Source organism: Erpetoichthys calabaricus, chromosome 9 (genome assembly GCF_900747795.2).
Source record: "Erpetoichthys calabaricus chromosome 9, fErpCal1.3, whole genome shotgun sequence".
NCBI lineage: Eukaryota > Metazoa > Chordata > Cladistia > Polypteriformes > Polypteridae > Erpetoichthys > Erpetoichthys calabaricus.
In genome coordinates, this window is record NC_041402.2 from 38495899 (window position 1) to 38512214 (window position 16316).

At 35.8% G+C, this 16316-nt stretch overlaps 1 protein-coding gene across 1 annotated transcript in view; it reads left to right on the top strand.

Moving 5' to 3' along the window:
* lpcat2 (lysophosphatidylcholine acyltransferase 2) overlaps positions 1-13468 on the top strand; it is a 66320-nt gene extending 52852 nt beyond the window's left edge. The window contains exons 8-14 of the mRNA XM_028809318.2: positions 838-892; positions 1900-1982; positions 2299-2424; positions 3444-3597; positions 5832-5930; positions 6236-6377; positions 9911-13468. Of these exons, the coding sequence (XP_028665151.1) occupies positions 838-892; positions 1900-1982; positions 2299-2424; positions 3444-3597; positions 5832-5930; positions 6236-6377; positions 9911-10092 (841 nt within the window). The 3' untranslated portion in view covers positions 10093-13468. The remainder of the gene's footprint in view (positions 1-837; positions 893-1899; positions 1983-2298; positions 2425-3443; positions 3598-5831; positions 5931-6235; positions 6378-9910) is intronic.
* Positions 13469-16316: the final 2848 nt, after the last annotated feature.

Below are 16316 nucleotides of genomic sequence, written 5' to 3' on the forward strand. Positions count from 1 at the left end.
ATGAATGCATTTTATCACTTCATTCACAAGTTGTAGTGCTGTATGTTATTAGCCAACTGCAAAATCAATTATGTATCTTGTCTATGTAGCAACCATCTATTGTTGCATATATTATTAGGTTATTTTGGTAAAGCCAGCAATCTTGCCAAAAGTCACCCCCTTTGGGATGTGAACACTTGTCTCATAAATTTGAGACCAAGGAACTTCCCTCATGACTATTTGGATTTTTGATTATGAAAGTTCATCCTGTAATAGGCTCACACCACTTGAGCTCTGTGACATACATACCACAAATAACATTAGAAATGAATGTTACACAAATTAATTTTGAAAATAACTAAAATTATTAAATAAAATTTATAGCAGCATTATGATTTATGCATATGCATAATATACAATATAATGAAAGCTATAACTAAACCAGATGGTATTTTTATTGCATGTCACATACAATGTCAAGAAGTCATATATTTTTTATTTAGAAAAAATGATTTTCTTATGCATTCTTATCAAAGTAAGTTAAGTAGGTGCTAACTACAATATTAATTTATATAAAATAATGGAATAAAAGTAAATCTTCAAAATTATTTTTATAAAATGTAATTGTGCCAGGTTATATAGTTTAGGAACAACTGGAATATTATACATAACATATATATAGTAAGGTGCAATGAATTCTTAAAGTACAGCACATTTTTTTAATTATGTGTACATGATAATCTTGTCAAGTAGGTTGTATCATGTTTATAAATAAATAGCATGCTTCATTTACTGTATAATCAGTCTGAATATTTTCCTACAAAATTTTACAGTTTTATTATTTATTTTCTGTCACAGGAGAACACTTCTGTTACTGACTCTCTGTCAACTATATACCAAAGTAGAGATTGAAGTAAGAAAATTTTACATATTATCTTTGCAACATTGTAGACTTGTATAGAATCTTGTTTTATTTTAGCCTTGCAAACTCCTGACAAACATCATAACATATAGAAGAAAAAAAAGTATTATTTAAACTTGGACTGGTGTGCCACTCAGTTAATTAAGACTCACTAAGCTTTTTTTGTCCAGCAGTCTGCTATTAGCCCTTTTTTGCCTATGACCCAAGAAATGCCATAGTTAATCATCCCATGAATTTACTAATATTCATGCGGTGACTTGTAATAGAGCAACCAGGCAGTTTCTTTGATTGAAAGCGTTCACACCTAGACGTTTTATCCCAGGCAGGAAGTGGGCTTTTGAAATGTGCTTGAAAAATTAGTTGGTAAGTGGAGTTGGTCAAATGTAGAGTTTATTCAATTTGAATTATAAATTTGCATGGCATACTGAATTTATTAACAGTACTAGAAACTGAAAACTGATCAACCATAGTTTGGCACTTGAAGTAAAAAGGGTGGATTCAAAAATGCATCCTAATGTGTTGTTTCTGTTCTGAAAAGCTGCACAAAGCAGCACTCATCCCAGTTCCTTCACTATCACTTTTCTATTGGAGCTGGTTTGAAACCATATGTAGTGTATAAATTGGGAGGTGACTAATTGTATCTGTTGGTTAACTGGGTTTAGAAATGTATGTTTGGACTGATTTTGATTTTCAAATAAGGAAAACCCCTCCCCATTAAAGTCAATATCCAGAAAGTATAGTTTGTTTTTGAAACTTGTTTATTCAGATTTAATCATCATACATGTGTCATATTAATGTTAGCATATTGTTCTGATATGTGTATTTTACCTGCAGTTTTCTTTCTTTGTTCACAAAATGTGAAATGAGACTATTGGGAATTTTACTGATTCTCCCTGGGATACCTGGCTGTGTTTTGTTCACAACCCAGCAATTTTCTAGGGGCAATTCAGAAATGAAAATATGTTTGTTATGTGCTGTTTCTTTCTCACTCTTTTCAGTTTCTTCTACCACACGTTCCAAGTGAAGAAGAGAAAAGTGACCCCTGCCTTTTTGCAAGTAGAGTCAGGAGTATAATGGCTACGTAAGGATGTAATCTTTATGAATAAATAACAACTTCCTAATTTAATTTTTACCTGCTTTCTTAGTAGTACTTACGAACCAACTTAACCTTCTTGAACATATCGAGTATTTATCCACAGGCATTGACATACTTAGTGGAAATGTCAGAATGCTTTTCAGATATGTTTTTAAAAGTATTTGAAACTTTTTAATTTCATGCTTTTTATTTGTATATTACTTTAGTTTTATACGGTAGTAATATTTTAAATGTAATATTTTAATGCACACTTGGAAAAAATGTTTATAGTATATTAAAATAAAAACTTTGTATGTTATAGGTCTCTTGGATTACCAGTGACTGATCACACTTATGAAGACTGCAGACTTATGATATCAGCAGGGGAGCTAACTTTGCCAATGGAAGCAGGTTTGGTGGAGTTCACCAAAATCAGCAGGAAGCTCAAGTAAAAATACCTTTAATATCACAATATAACACTGTAAACACTTTTGTTGGTATTCAATTTCTACTGTATAATTCTTTGTTTAATTTTACTTGTATATATTTAAACATCTTGTATGAAAAAAGTCAGGTATAAATATATACAAGCAAATCTATGATGCTAAAACTGGCTTTTAAATTCAGTAAACTAAAATAGAGAGAGGTTAGGAGCATGTGCTGATACTACGTTGCCATTTTTTTAACAGTGGCTGGAGTGCTAATCCTGCTACCAACCCCCAAGTTTTCACTATAAACTGGAGGACCTGCTTGCAGGGCTGGATGCAGATTAACGCCATACCTAGGATGAAGTAATTGCAGATTAAGAGCCTTGCTCAAGGGCCCAATGGAGTACAGTCATTTGTGGAGTTCAGTAACACAGTATTATTTAAAATCATTAGCTTACATGTTAAGGATGATTAGATTTTTTTTTCTTTGCCTCTTCTGACCATTTAAAACCAAGCAGGTTGATTTAACTACCATCTCTAAATTGCTCTCAGGAATAGGGTGGCTCTTCCATTTTTATTGTTCACATTAGGAAAAAAACCTTTAGATGAAGGAACATTTTTTGCACCTTTAAGACTGGAACATATTTTTTGTCAGTCGTATTTAATACATTACAGGACATATAAACTAAAATTGTCGGAAAATATTTAAAATTTTGAATGATGGGTGATTCCTCCATTAATTTATTGATTATAGTTCACTGCTAATGGCAGCTTTGGAACATGCCCCAAAAACTGATACAAAATAACATGCTTTCAAACATAATAAATTCCATATACCAGCACCCATACCTGAAGCTTCTCCTTTAATATAACATTCTATACTCTTTAAAAACATCTAAAATGACACCAGTAAAAAGTCTGTTATGTGCTTGCTTGAACCTCAAGATATTTCAAGGAATGTCAGAAATAAAAATTCATATTTTAAAATCTTAGACACATTTTTCCAATGCTAATAACTTGCTTAAATTTTTTTTTGCAGTCTTAAATGGGATAATATCAAGAAAGAATTAGAAGGCTTTGCCAATGTTGCAAATGCAGCCAAAGGAGGAAGAATTGGGATTGAAGAATTTTCTAAATTCCTTAAACTGCCGATCAGCCCAGTCCTACAAGAGTTATTCGCCCTCTTTGACAGGGTTAGTGTTTTGTTTGCTTGGGTGTGGCACAATAATTAAAGAACATACTATATATACAAGCTGATTTTGCTCAGAATCCCTTTGCTAGACTCCATAACCATATACTATATGCTTGTATAGTAACCAGTTGCAGTCAGTCATTCTGTATACAGTATTAACTAATGATGGCATACTATCGCTTATACAACAGATATAGTGAACTGTTTATAGAATATAACTCCAATGCAGTCCCGTTAGCTTTTACTGGTGAGTGATTTTTTTGTGTTAAAACTATTTTGAAGAGTTGTGATATTTCTATAGTCTTAATAAATTAACTTGTCTATTAACTTTTATTGTTAACCATTAGGTTTTATTGTTTGTGTTGCAAAATTAAAGATTTCATTTGTAGAATCTCCATCAGTAATTAATTCACCCTCATTCACAACATACTGTATATTATTGTCCTGTTAAAGAATTTCGTACTGTTTTAGTAATGGTGTTACCCTATAAATATATGTATATATATAATATATATATATATATATATATATACAGTAATCCCTCGCTATATCGCACTTCGCCTTTCGCGGCTTCACTCCATCGCGGATTTTATATGTAAGCATATTTAAATATATATTGCGGATTTTTCGCTGCTTCGTGGGTTTCTGCGGACAATGGGTCTTTTAATTTCTGGTACATGCTTCCTCAGTTGGTTTGCCCAGTTGATTTCATACAAGGGACGCTATTGGCAGATGGCTGAGAAGCTACCCAGCTTACATTTCTCTTTCTCTTGCGCTGACTTTCTCTGATCCTGACGTAGGGGGATTGAGCAGGGGAGCTATTCGCACACCTAGACGATAAGGACGCTCGTCTAAAAATGCTGAAAGATTATCTTCACGTCGCTATCTTTTGTGCAGCTGCTAACTGAAACGACATGCTGCACGGTGCTTCGCATACTTAAAAGCTCGAAGGGCACGTATTGATTTTTGTTGGTCTCTCTCTCCCTGCTCCTGATGGAGGGGGTGTGAGCTGCCGCCTTCAACAGCTTTGTGCCGCGGTGCTTCGCATACTTAACAGCCAAACAGCCCTATTGATTTGTTTGGTTTTTTCTCTATCTCTCTGACAGCCTGTGCTCCTGACACACACTCCTTTGAAGAGGAAGATATGTTTGCATTCTTTTAATTGTGAGACAGAACTGTCATCTCTGTCTTGTCATGGAGCACAGTTTAAACTTTTGAAAAAGAGACAAATGTTTGTTTGCAGTGTTTGAATAACGTTCCTGTCTCTCTACAACCTCCTGTGTTTCTGCGCAAATCTGTGGCCCAAGCATGACAATATAAAAATAACCATATAAACATATGGTTTCTACTTCGCGGATTTTCTTATTTTGCGGGTGGCTCTGGAACGCAACCCCCGCGATGGAGGAGGGATTACTGTATATATATATATTATATATATATATACATACAGTATATATCCCCCTGCCATCTCCCCGCAACTCTGCTTTGAATTAAGTGAGTTTGAGAGTGACCTGATATAAAACCTCTTGAATTAAGTATAATACAATATCAGATAAAACTTATATCAGAGAGATATAAATTACTATAAGGAACTATCTTTATCTTCCCTTATATTCACCAGGATGTAGGTTTTTATGCATTTAATTTGTTCATTCTCTATTGTTAAAGCCTTACATTTTAAAATTATCAGGCAGATGATCATTGTAGTATATACAGTAAAACTTTCTAAAATCTTTCAGTGTAACCAGCTATTTCCTAAATTATGTGTGCATTCTAATTATTGGGCATAAAAGTGTTATTTGCGTTGTATCTCCTGTGTTTTATTATTATTTAGGCCAGTTATGTGAGCAAGAGCTGATTCAAGTGACTGAATACATGTTACAGCAAAGTGTACTTTACTGCTGGTTTTGAAACTGAGAGTAAGTTAATACTGCTGCATCTTATGGAAACAGGAAAATAAAAAGTTGAAATATATAATAAAAAGATGATTGAATAAAATCTTAAAAGTATGAGACCTAAATGAAACTATAAAGACTTCAAATAAGAAATGCACACTCCTGTTTTAATCCCCTCAAACCTGTTTCAACACATTCTTTTATTTTTTTAATACATTCTATTTATTTATGTGTCAAGAGGATTTTTGTTTGTAACCACTTAACATTAAGTCATTCTAAAATTAGTGGATTTTTTAAAATCTTTTTCACTAAAAATGGATTGTGTTTTTTCATCCTTCAGAATGGAGATAGTACCATAGATTTTAGAGAGTATGTGATTGGACTGGCTGTTCTTTGTAGACCTGTTAATAATGAAGAAACAATTCATATGGCTTTTAAGGTAAGTAAGATTTTGTATTGTTTCTAATTTGAAGTTTATAAAATTGCTTCTGGTGCATTAATATGTTTGGTTATATTATATTGTAGACTGATATATATGCATATATTTTGCATGTGCCCTGAATGGATTGCCTTGGAAATTCCTTTGGTAATAAAATTAACTGAGAGTTACTGTGGAAATAAAGGTCAAACCATTATACGATTTATTAATCATCATATGATTATTAAATGTGTAATTATAATTCTGTTGAAGCGTGGTATTTGTTTTTCTGGTTGATTTTAGACCTTTTTCTGTTTTTTGTGTAGCTCTTTGATACAGATGATGATGAACATATAACAGAAGATGAATTCTCATCTCTTTTGCGCTCTTCTCTGGGGATTCCTGATTTGGATGTTACCAAACTGTTTCAAGACATTGATGTGGATGGGTCAGGAAAAATAACATACGGTAACTATTTTTGTGGAAGTACTAGGGGGCTCTGCCCCCTGCTCACTTCGCTTGCCAACCCCCGGGCGGGCGCTGTGTGCTAGCCACTTCGCGGATCTGCTGCTTGCATATGGGGAAGCAGATGTACAATTTAAACAGATTGTTATTTTCATGGGAATTATTACATATGCATAATAGAACCTAACTATTTTACATTACAGTGAGTAATTAACCAAAGTAAAAAATAGTAAAACGTAATAAATACAAAGAAAATTGTTTGCGTTAGAGGTATTCGTTGCGCTATACACTTTCGGTCTGTTTGGCTTTGAAATTAACATGCAAATACTTTTAAAACTTATACTTTTACTGTAACACTTCAGTTAAAAACAATTTTTTTAATTAACTTTTCGTCAATATCACATTGAATTTTGATTCCGTGGTTGGACTTACATGATGACAACGCAACGTATAACTGCCCATGAGTGAATATTGACTTTTTTGAATGTTTTTCCCTGTGATTTGTTAATTGTCATAGCAAAAGCTGTTCTAATGGGAAACTGTAAACGTTTTAATACGAATGGCACATCAAGATCTCCTTTGGTGTCTGTTATCTGCTGAAGATGTACTACTTTACCTTTCTTGTCGCCTGTTAAAATTTTACATGTCAGAATTGTTTGACCAGTTTTGAATACAACTAATCTTGTCCTATTGCATAGCCCATCACTCACAGACATAAATTACGCAATAACATTACAATACATCTTTCTTTCAACAGTAATTCAGCCGGTGTTAATGGTTATAGATATCCATCCATCCATCCATTTTCCAACCCGCTGAATCCGAACACAGGGTCACGGGGGTCTGCTGGAGCCAATCCCAGCCAACACAGGGCACAAGGCAGGAAACAATCCTGGGCAGGGTGCCAACCCACCACAGGACACACACAAACACACCCACGGGCCAATTTAGAATCGCCAATCCACCTAACCTGCATGTCTTTGGACTGTGGGAGGAAACCGGAGCGCCCGGAGGAAACCCACGCAGACACGGGGAGAACATGCAAACTCCACGCAGGGAGGACCCGGGAATCGAACCCAGGTCCCCAGATCTCCCAACTGCGAGGCAGCAGCGCTACCCACTGCGCCACCGTGCCGCCCGGTTATAGATATTCTATGGGATATTGTAAGCTGATGTTTTCATCTTCTGCACCATCACCACCAACTGTTTCAGCATAGTCTATTGATACGCATTTAACCAATTTGCCGTGTAAATGATGGACAATTTTCACGTGAGAGGACCACAGGTATGGTTGAAAATGTTTAAGAGGAGGGAGAGACTTGAAAAATCTCTTGAAAATAGTCTCGTCTCAAGATTTTCTTTTATAATAGAGAGATAGTATCTGCTGATTTTATTAGCAAATCACCAATGTTTGGACCTTACAGAAACATACATGCACTTGTCCAGCTTTTAAAAGGCATACATAATTTATTGTATTCCAATATATATATCTATCCTACAAGCTTTGTGTTTTGTATTATAGAATTAAGCTCTTGAAGTAATTTTTTTTTTTCACCTCTTCACGTGACTCTGTAAAAGCATTATAGGCAGCTGCTTGATGGGCTGATTCTTCAGCAGATATAAGATCTGTGGATCTTCAATTTTCTATCTCTCATTGCCAGGGGACAGGATAAAACATTCATACATTTAGTAACTGTGAACACTGTATATATGAAAGCAGCTTAATACAATAGACCCCCGCAAAGTCACGGTTCAGAGTTTGCAGCCTCAGTCGTTCGCAGATTTTTCCTTAGAACCTAACTAATAATTGTTAGCGGAAACCGCAAATATCCTCCGCAATTTTTTATGGCTTTTTTCGTGGCAATACTGTACTGTAGAGAGAACAGGGAGCAACCGTAGAGGAAAACGTTGCTTGGGATGGTGGAAGTAGCCAATAGAATTTGAAACTGCAACTTAAGTTCATAAGTTCCTGTCTGTCTGCCTTCTGTTGGGTTTCCCGTACTTATTCGTTTTGTCCTGGATTGTTTCGTGGTTGGGGTCTGGATTGTCTGCCGTCTGCCTGTGTACATGAGGACTGTAAGTGGATTCATGGCCATCCTGCGAAGAAAGGAGCGCTCCTGAACCCGTCCACCCGTCTTCACCATTTCAGGAACTACTGGTAGGACTATCTTTACATTCCCATTCAACGTGCAGACCTCTGGACTATCTATTTTCATCATTACATTTCATCCGTTGCTGTTTTTCATGGACTTTACTGTGTGTGTTTTGTTTCTGCTTTGTTGTACAGTATTTACATTTACATCATTTAGCAGACGCTCTTATCCAGAGCGACTTACAACAGCGACTTATTTAATGTGTAATCGCCGTAAGGGGAATTGGGGTGGTATCATTGTTTTCATTTATTTCATTTGTTTTCATTGCATTCTTTATTTGCTGTTTCATTACTGGTTTGCTTTGTTTTTGTTTCTGTTTGTGAGTGCATGCGGCCCGGGCCAAGGCTGGGTGCGTCCCAGGAATCTTCACCATAAAAATAAATAAATCGATGTCTTCTTGATGGTGTAAATCTTAGCGGCACCGGTCCGCTACAGCGTTATTCATTTTTCCTTACTGCTGATTGACTGCTGCTCTGTGATGCATCTCCAGCTGAGTGTTCTCGTGTTTTCCGTTTTGTTCTTCTTAAAGTCCCAAGATGCCGCCGAAACGTCCTGCACCTTCTAAGGCTTCTGGCAATGAAAACGCGCTTGCATGCATTACAGTACATATAGCGGTAACATCGGTATTTTACATTCTAGCACTGCGGGAGACATAGCAGTAAAGTACTGTACAGTATTCGGGTTTACCTTCACATTCTTTTTTAAGGTAATGTATTAAAGTGAGTTTGAAATGAAATTAAAGTGTTTTGGGGGCATATTTAGGGTTTAAACTATAAAAATAGGCATTTTTTTTAACCACATCCAAAATTTGCGGTTTTTCACAATTCGCGGGTGCTCTAGGAACGTAACCCCCGCAAAGTTTGGGGGTGTATTGTATATGTCTTTGTATTGGTACATTTTAGTTTAAAGCTAAGACAGTGTAAGTTACAGGTCAGCATTGTTAAATGTTTCTGAAGAAATGTGATTTAATTAGATTCCGGCAGCAGCCTAAATATAGGAGTGGGGTGTAGTTACTCAGGCAGTGAGCCTTAATCCATAAGTTGCTAGTTAATTTCCTGCCTGTTGCTGTGTGACCCTGAACGAGTTATTTTATCTGCCTCTAGTCTAACTTTGACAAAAATGTAAACACACGTAATACATGCTGATCACCTAAGGTAAAAGAATCAGCCAAATATATAGTAACACAAATAATTCTCATGCACTTGCAACAGCAAGTAAAGCTGAAACTGAAGTTAAACAAAATCTTCACTTTTAGCAAACACAAGGCTAATAAAATTGCCTTCAAAGATTGTATGACCTTCTGCTTGCTCATTACAAGAGGAACAGGAAATATGTTTACTGATTTGTGCTCTGATTTAAATTTTGTTTGCTTTTATCTTACAGAAGAATTTAAGGATTTTGCTCTGAAGCACCCACAGTATGCCAAACTATTCACAACCTACCTTGACCTTCAGCGTTACCACGCACTGCAAACAGAACAGGAACCTGACATCACACTAGCAGGAAATAAAGTTGCTCCTGAAATTGTTAATGAAGACAGTACTTCAGACAAGAAGGATGACTGAATCCTAATCCTGCATGTTACACTGTATGTATGTAGCTTCAGTGTTAATGGGTGTGTTTGTATAATCTTCACAAGCATTTATATTGTTTTTTCTCCCTCTTCATAATGGGAAAACAGCCTTCTTCAAGTCAATTTTGACATTTTTAAAAGGCTTCAGCATTCTAGAAGCAACATCCAATTATATTAGAGACTTGGAAAAGAACTACTTTATCAAATTTTTTCTGTATTTAAATCAAGAATTTTCATCAAAGTTTTGACTAGTCAAACTGAAGAGCTTCATGCTGTGGAGTACATTATGCAGATACTGACCCACATACAGCACATTGCCACACTGGGCTTTGAAGATGCCTCAAGATGTCTCCATGGGCACTGTGCAAAAGCTAAACTGAGTTGCTCAGTAAATCAGAAGATGGTTTAGGAGGGCTTTTTCATTTCCTTATCTTTGCTTCACCTCTTTAAATTAGTTTATTTGGGAAATCACTTTTGTAATATATCTTTGATAATTACAAGAAGCGCATGTTTTAATTTAAGTCAACCACCAAAATCTAAAGCAAATCCATATGTATCCAGTCCATTATAAATAGAAATTTATGCATTTAGAATGTAACATACTTCATAGTATTAAAATGAAATCTAAATATGGGCTTGATTTAATGTAGATTTAGAATGAAAATAGCAATAAGAATACATAAAAGAAACAGTTAAAAATATGAGGGAATGATCTGACTGAAATGCAGCACTGCTGCCCTCTACTGATTACTTCTCTTCTGGCATTTAATTTACTGTGTAGTTAGCAAAGGAGCTTCAGTAAAGAATTGGGAAAACAAACAAAACCGTATAATGTTTTAGTAAACAGAAATGACAGAATGATATTATATGCTGTACGATGTACTTTTCTGAATCTGCGTGTGTGTGTGTATTGTACTCTCTTTCTCTCTCTTTCTCATATAATATATATATAGGGGATCGAACCTCAGATGTCAGCGGCTGAGGCTTCAGCCCCTGGTTTGATTACTTGACAGGGTATAGATTGGAGTATTACATGCATAGGTCAAAATCACAATCCAACATTTGGGTGGGTACCTACCAGGTAACACTTGTGGTTGACTGGCCAGTCAGCAGACATCCACCATGTCCTCTCAGTTACGAGAAGCAAATCATAGACATGTTATATAGTACCTGCCCAAATAATTATATATATATATACTGTATATATACACAGGGTGTCCCAAAAGTCACTATACAGTTCCTTTTTTGTATTTCTTTGTAGGTATCATTCGGAGAGACTTAAGCCATCAGCATATGACAACTTAGGCTTTGCAGTTTTTATAAGCGTATTATTCCCTTAACCATTCAACAAGATGAAGCCCCTCCCCACTTTACCAGGTTAGTCAGAGATTTCCTGAACATCAAGTTTCCTGACCGATGGATCTGTCGAAGGGGTCCCCTTGAATGGGCTCTGCACTCCCCTGACCTTACACCTTGTGACTTTTTTTTTGTGGCGCTATATCAAAAGCAAGGTGTATGCCACTAAGCCCCGTAACCTGTCACAGCTTGAGGAAAGAATCTGCACGGCCTGCAGCGAGGTCAGGGAAGAGATGCTGCAAAATGTCGGAGAGGCTTGCGTCCGAAGGTGGCTGAAAGTTGTCGAAATTGGAGGCGCTCATGTGGAGGTATACAACTAGTCTTCAAGGCGTTAGAACGTGATTGCAAGCCTAGCAAGTAAAATTGCAATGACTCCTTTGTTGATGCTAGAAATATTAATAAACTCAGTTTCTTGTGTAATTTTTAGGAATTTATTAAAAATGTATAGTGACTTTTGGGACACCCTGTATATATACAGGAGCCTGAACCTAACCTGGTATGGCAGCCCACCTTCTTAAGTGATTCTTTCTGTTTGGGGTCATTTAATAAGTGAGTGGTGTTTTTAAATTTTTATCATCAAGTCTGTTTTAAAAAAAATCTTTAATTTTTAAATAACTGATTATGTAACTCTAAAACCTTCAGGATTGCATTTTATTCCATGTTAAAATTATCTGCATATTAAATAACATTGTTTTCATAAAAATGTTCTGGTTTCTCAGGTAACGCAACCATTGATTGCTGGTTTTCTCTTGTAAATAAAAATGTATGACAATGTATAAAATGTTCAAATATAAAAGGGACTACACCACGGAATTTGGGGTAAAAAATACTGACCACAACCAGAATAATTAGGTTGGACATGATTATTTCATGTACCGGTATTATAAAGCCAAAAAATGTCTTTTTGGAGTCATGTTACTTCTTGTGTTTCTAGTTTGTGAAGGGCATGATGGCACAGTGATTAATCCAGTTGTTGCCATTTCCTCAGTTCACGGATCTTGGTTTGAGTTACAGCCCACTCACAAGGTGTGTGGAGTTTTCACATTCTCTGCGTGGGTTTTCTCTAGGTCCCTCCCATTTTCCAAAGATTTCCTTTTAAATTTAAATTGAGACTTTAGGTTGTTCCAGTGTGGGTGTTGGTTTCTGCATGACTCTGCCCTGCAATGGGTTGGCATACCTTCCCAGATCAGTTTGTGCCTTGTGCCTGATGATGCCGGGATAACTTCAGTCACTCTGCAGTTATGTCATGAAAGAAACCAGATTCACAAAATCAGTGGTTCTTTTTATTTCAAAAATACACAGTGTGTGTGTGTGTGTGTGTGCGTATACATATACACACAGACATACATATATGTGTGTGTGTATGTATATATACACACCTGGAATAGGATATTAAATGTACTCAAGATATAATGATGCATTACATGTATAAAAAAAACTTTTTTCAAAGGTGCTGTGTGAGATTAATTTGACCCATTGCACTTCCCGTTGAGTACTACACACCCTCAGAAAGGTACTTTAATTGAATGGATATAGTGGCATTAGATATGCCCTAGCTATTGCACAGCGTAACGCACAGAATTTATTATACTTAGTTTTTGAAGTAACTTAACAGAATCTAAGCAATGGACACATCAAATCCTCCTGGGGAGGAGAGCATGGTAATATCATTTGCCTTGCATGTATATGATTGCTTCTCTTGATTAATAAAACAAAGCTGTATTTTATTTAGTGCCTTTATTAGTTATTAGCATTGCAGGGCACTTTACAAATCAAATAATGCATGAGTGCATGAACGAAAGAATGCATGAGTGAGGAAATCAGTTTTTAAAATAATACACCACTGTTTAAAATGTAAACATTCTGACTTGAAATACTTTATCTTTAGAGCCAACTTATGTGCCTATGTTTCAGAATTTATGTGCAGTCTATACATTGTCCTCTACAAAAAGCTGGAATATAAATTTTTATTTAACAATTTTGTATATGTTTATGTAATAAAGAGTTACAAATGCAATCACAGTGTACCATGTAGCTTTTATTATGTTACTAACAGCACAAGTTTCATGCCTTTGTATTTGCTCCAGTATCCCTATCTCCATATTCAATCGACTGAACAAGGCTGCACTTTGTAATTAACAGTAATTGCAAGTCTTTGTGTAACTCACATTCATTATGTTTCATAGTAAGTGATGCCACAATCCAATTTATAAAACAAATCATATTACAGAATTCTGCAAGATGAAATTATGCAAAACATTTAGATTGTAAAAAATGGCACAGATCAACCCAAATGAGAAAACAATGTGCCGTTTTGAGTGTAGGAGTATCATTTTCATGGCTCTCTAGGTAAGAGCTAGTTTAGGGCTGAAAGAACATTTACAGTCCAGTACATCAAAATTTTAAGATAGGGATACTGTTGTAATCAGAAGATCTTAGCTGTCCTACAAGATTGTATGTGGTAAGCAGTATAGATATGGTATTCTACCACAGTCCTTTTGTAACTGAGTAGCATGGATTTGAAAATAATCCCAAACCAGGAAGAAAGCCAATATAAGCAGGATGGGTTTTCAAAACATCAGTATAAGGCAACAAACAGAACTGCAGCTGTTGTGGGGAATGCTGAAATGTGAAGAAGTCGACAGTGAATCGCGAAATTGACATTGACCTTAGTGTCAGATTTTCAGTATATATAGAACTTGCGCACATTTTTTAAAAGTATTTCTTGTGGGTAAATGTTTAAGTTTAAACTATAGTAATACAGTACACATGTAATAAATATTTGAGCATCAGAGATTGACAGGTGAGGCTGCATAATAGAAACATTCAGTGTATTACATGACAGAAGAAAGTTTTCACTGAGATATTCCAGTCAAGCCAAACAATGGAGTAAGTCACAAGAGAAATAATGTAAGCTTGGTCCAAGTTAGGAGAAGATAGAACCAATGCTTCACTACTTGTTCATGCTAAAACTTTAGCATAATTCCATCTGGATTTTTTTTTTCCCTCAATTCAGTTTTTGTTGCATACTTGACTAAAGACATTCTTACCCCAGCAAACGAACAGTAACAAAGCAATGTGACATTTACATCACACATATTGTTAAAATATACAGTTTAAGTGTAATAAAGTAGTTTGTATACTTGATTTTGATTACTTTTGAATGAGAAAACTCAATCTAGAAAATTAGGATAAGAAAATCAACTTTAAAGAAGATATGGTCAAAAAATGTCAGAAGAGGATAAAAATAAATGAGAGGAAAGAAATAAAAGTCTGCAAGTTAGGTCTGTTGTCTTTTTGGAATAACCAAAGACACTTACTTGAACTACTGGCTTACATTTATGCAGTGATGTCTGAAGAGGCATACATCTGTCTTACTCAAGGAAAATATACTTCCAGGTATGATCTTCACCATCATTTTCATGATAGTCCCAAAGATAACAGATTATCAAGAAGGAACATATACATGTTAGGAAGGAACAGGCCAGTCTTAACAGAAATTAAAAATTCCATTGGAAAGAAAATGTAGGCTGCGGATTATTAGCATACTGTACAGCAGTTTTCCAAGCAGTAGAATATCATTATTCAAAAAATGATAATATTATCAATTCCCTTTTTTTAAATCAAACCCAATACATTTTTTTATTTGCATTGACCAGTTTTTTCCCTCATGTTACAGATTTTTGGTTTTACTGATTAGTGTTCTACTAGTAATATTTAATGTTAATATTCTAATCACTGGGCGGCACGGTGGCGCAGTGGGTAGTGCTGCTGCCTTGCAGTTAGGAGACCCGGGTTTGCTTCTCGGGTCCTCCTTGTGTGGAGTTTACATGTTCTCCCCGTGTCTGCGTGGGTTTCCTCCGGGTACTCCAGGTTCCTCACACAGTCCAAAGACATGCAGGTTAGGTGCATTGGTGATCCTAAATTGTCCCTAGTGTGTGCTTGGTGTGTGGGTGTGTGTGTGTGTGTCCTGCGGTGGGCTGGCACCCTGCCCGGGATTTGTTCCCTGCCTTGTGCCCTGTGTTGGCTGGGATTGGCTCCAGCAGACCCCCGTGACCCTGTAGTTAGGATATAGTGGGTTGGATAATGAATGGATGGATTCTAATCACTGTACATATGCAAAATATTTATTGTGAGTGTATATGCAGCACACCAGAAAAAGTTTCAAAGAAAAGACATGAAAGGACAAATACAAATAAAAAATGAAGTAGTAAAGAACCAGCCAAGACATACAAAGAAAAATGTCTTTACAGCTATGTCACATTACTGTAACTTTTACCTGGTTTGGTGTTAAAGGAGTTCCTATCACCTCCCTGCCTCTGCAAGTAATCATCACCATGTGAGTTGGAATTTCCTAAATAAAGATAAGTAGGCTGTATTAGATAAGTGTCCAAACGCTTCAAATAAAAAATTAGACACCTGCTAATTTGGACTGTTTCCACCTATTTGTAAATTAAATATTAGAAAAAGGAGATGAAAAGGTGAAGTGCAGAGATAACAAATATTAAAACACCGCACTTCGGAACTGTTTTGAAATACACTATCTTAACAGAAGAGGGAGACAACTCACTTTCTTACTCAAGACTATTGGAGAATCTGATGTTTTATTGAATTTAGTGCTATAAGAATACTAAAGGAGCAGTAACACTTACTTATACTTAGATCTGTCCATCCTCTCTTTATGTGTTTTCAATGTCTACACTTTTTATTTCAGAGAATTTGGGGAATACAAATGGGGAGTAACGGTTTTAACTGTCTTGGCTCTATTTGTTTTGATAACTGTATGGAAAATGCTGGGCATCAGCATTAATTTTTGTAATCAACATTGATAAGGTTGCAAAGAATCAATCAGGTCAGGGT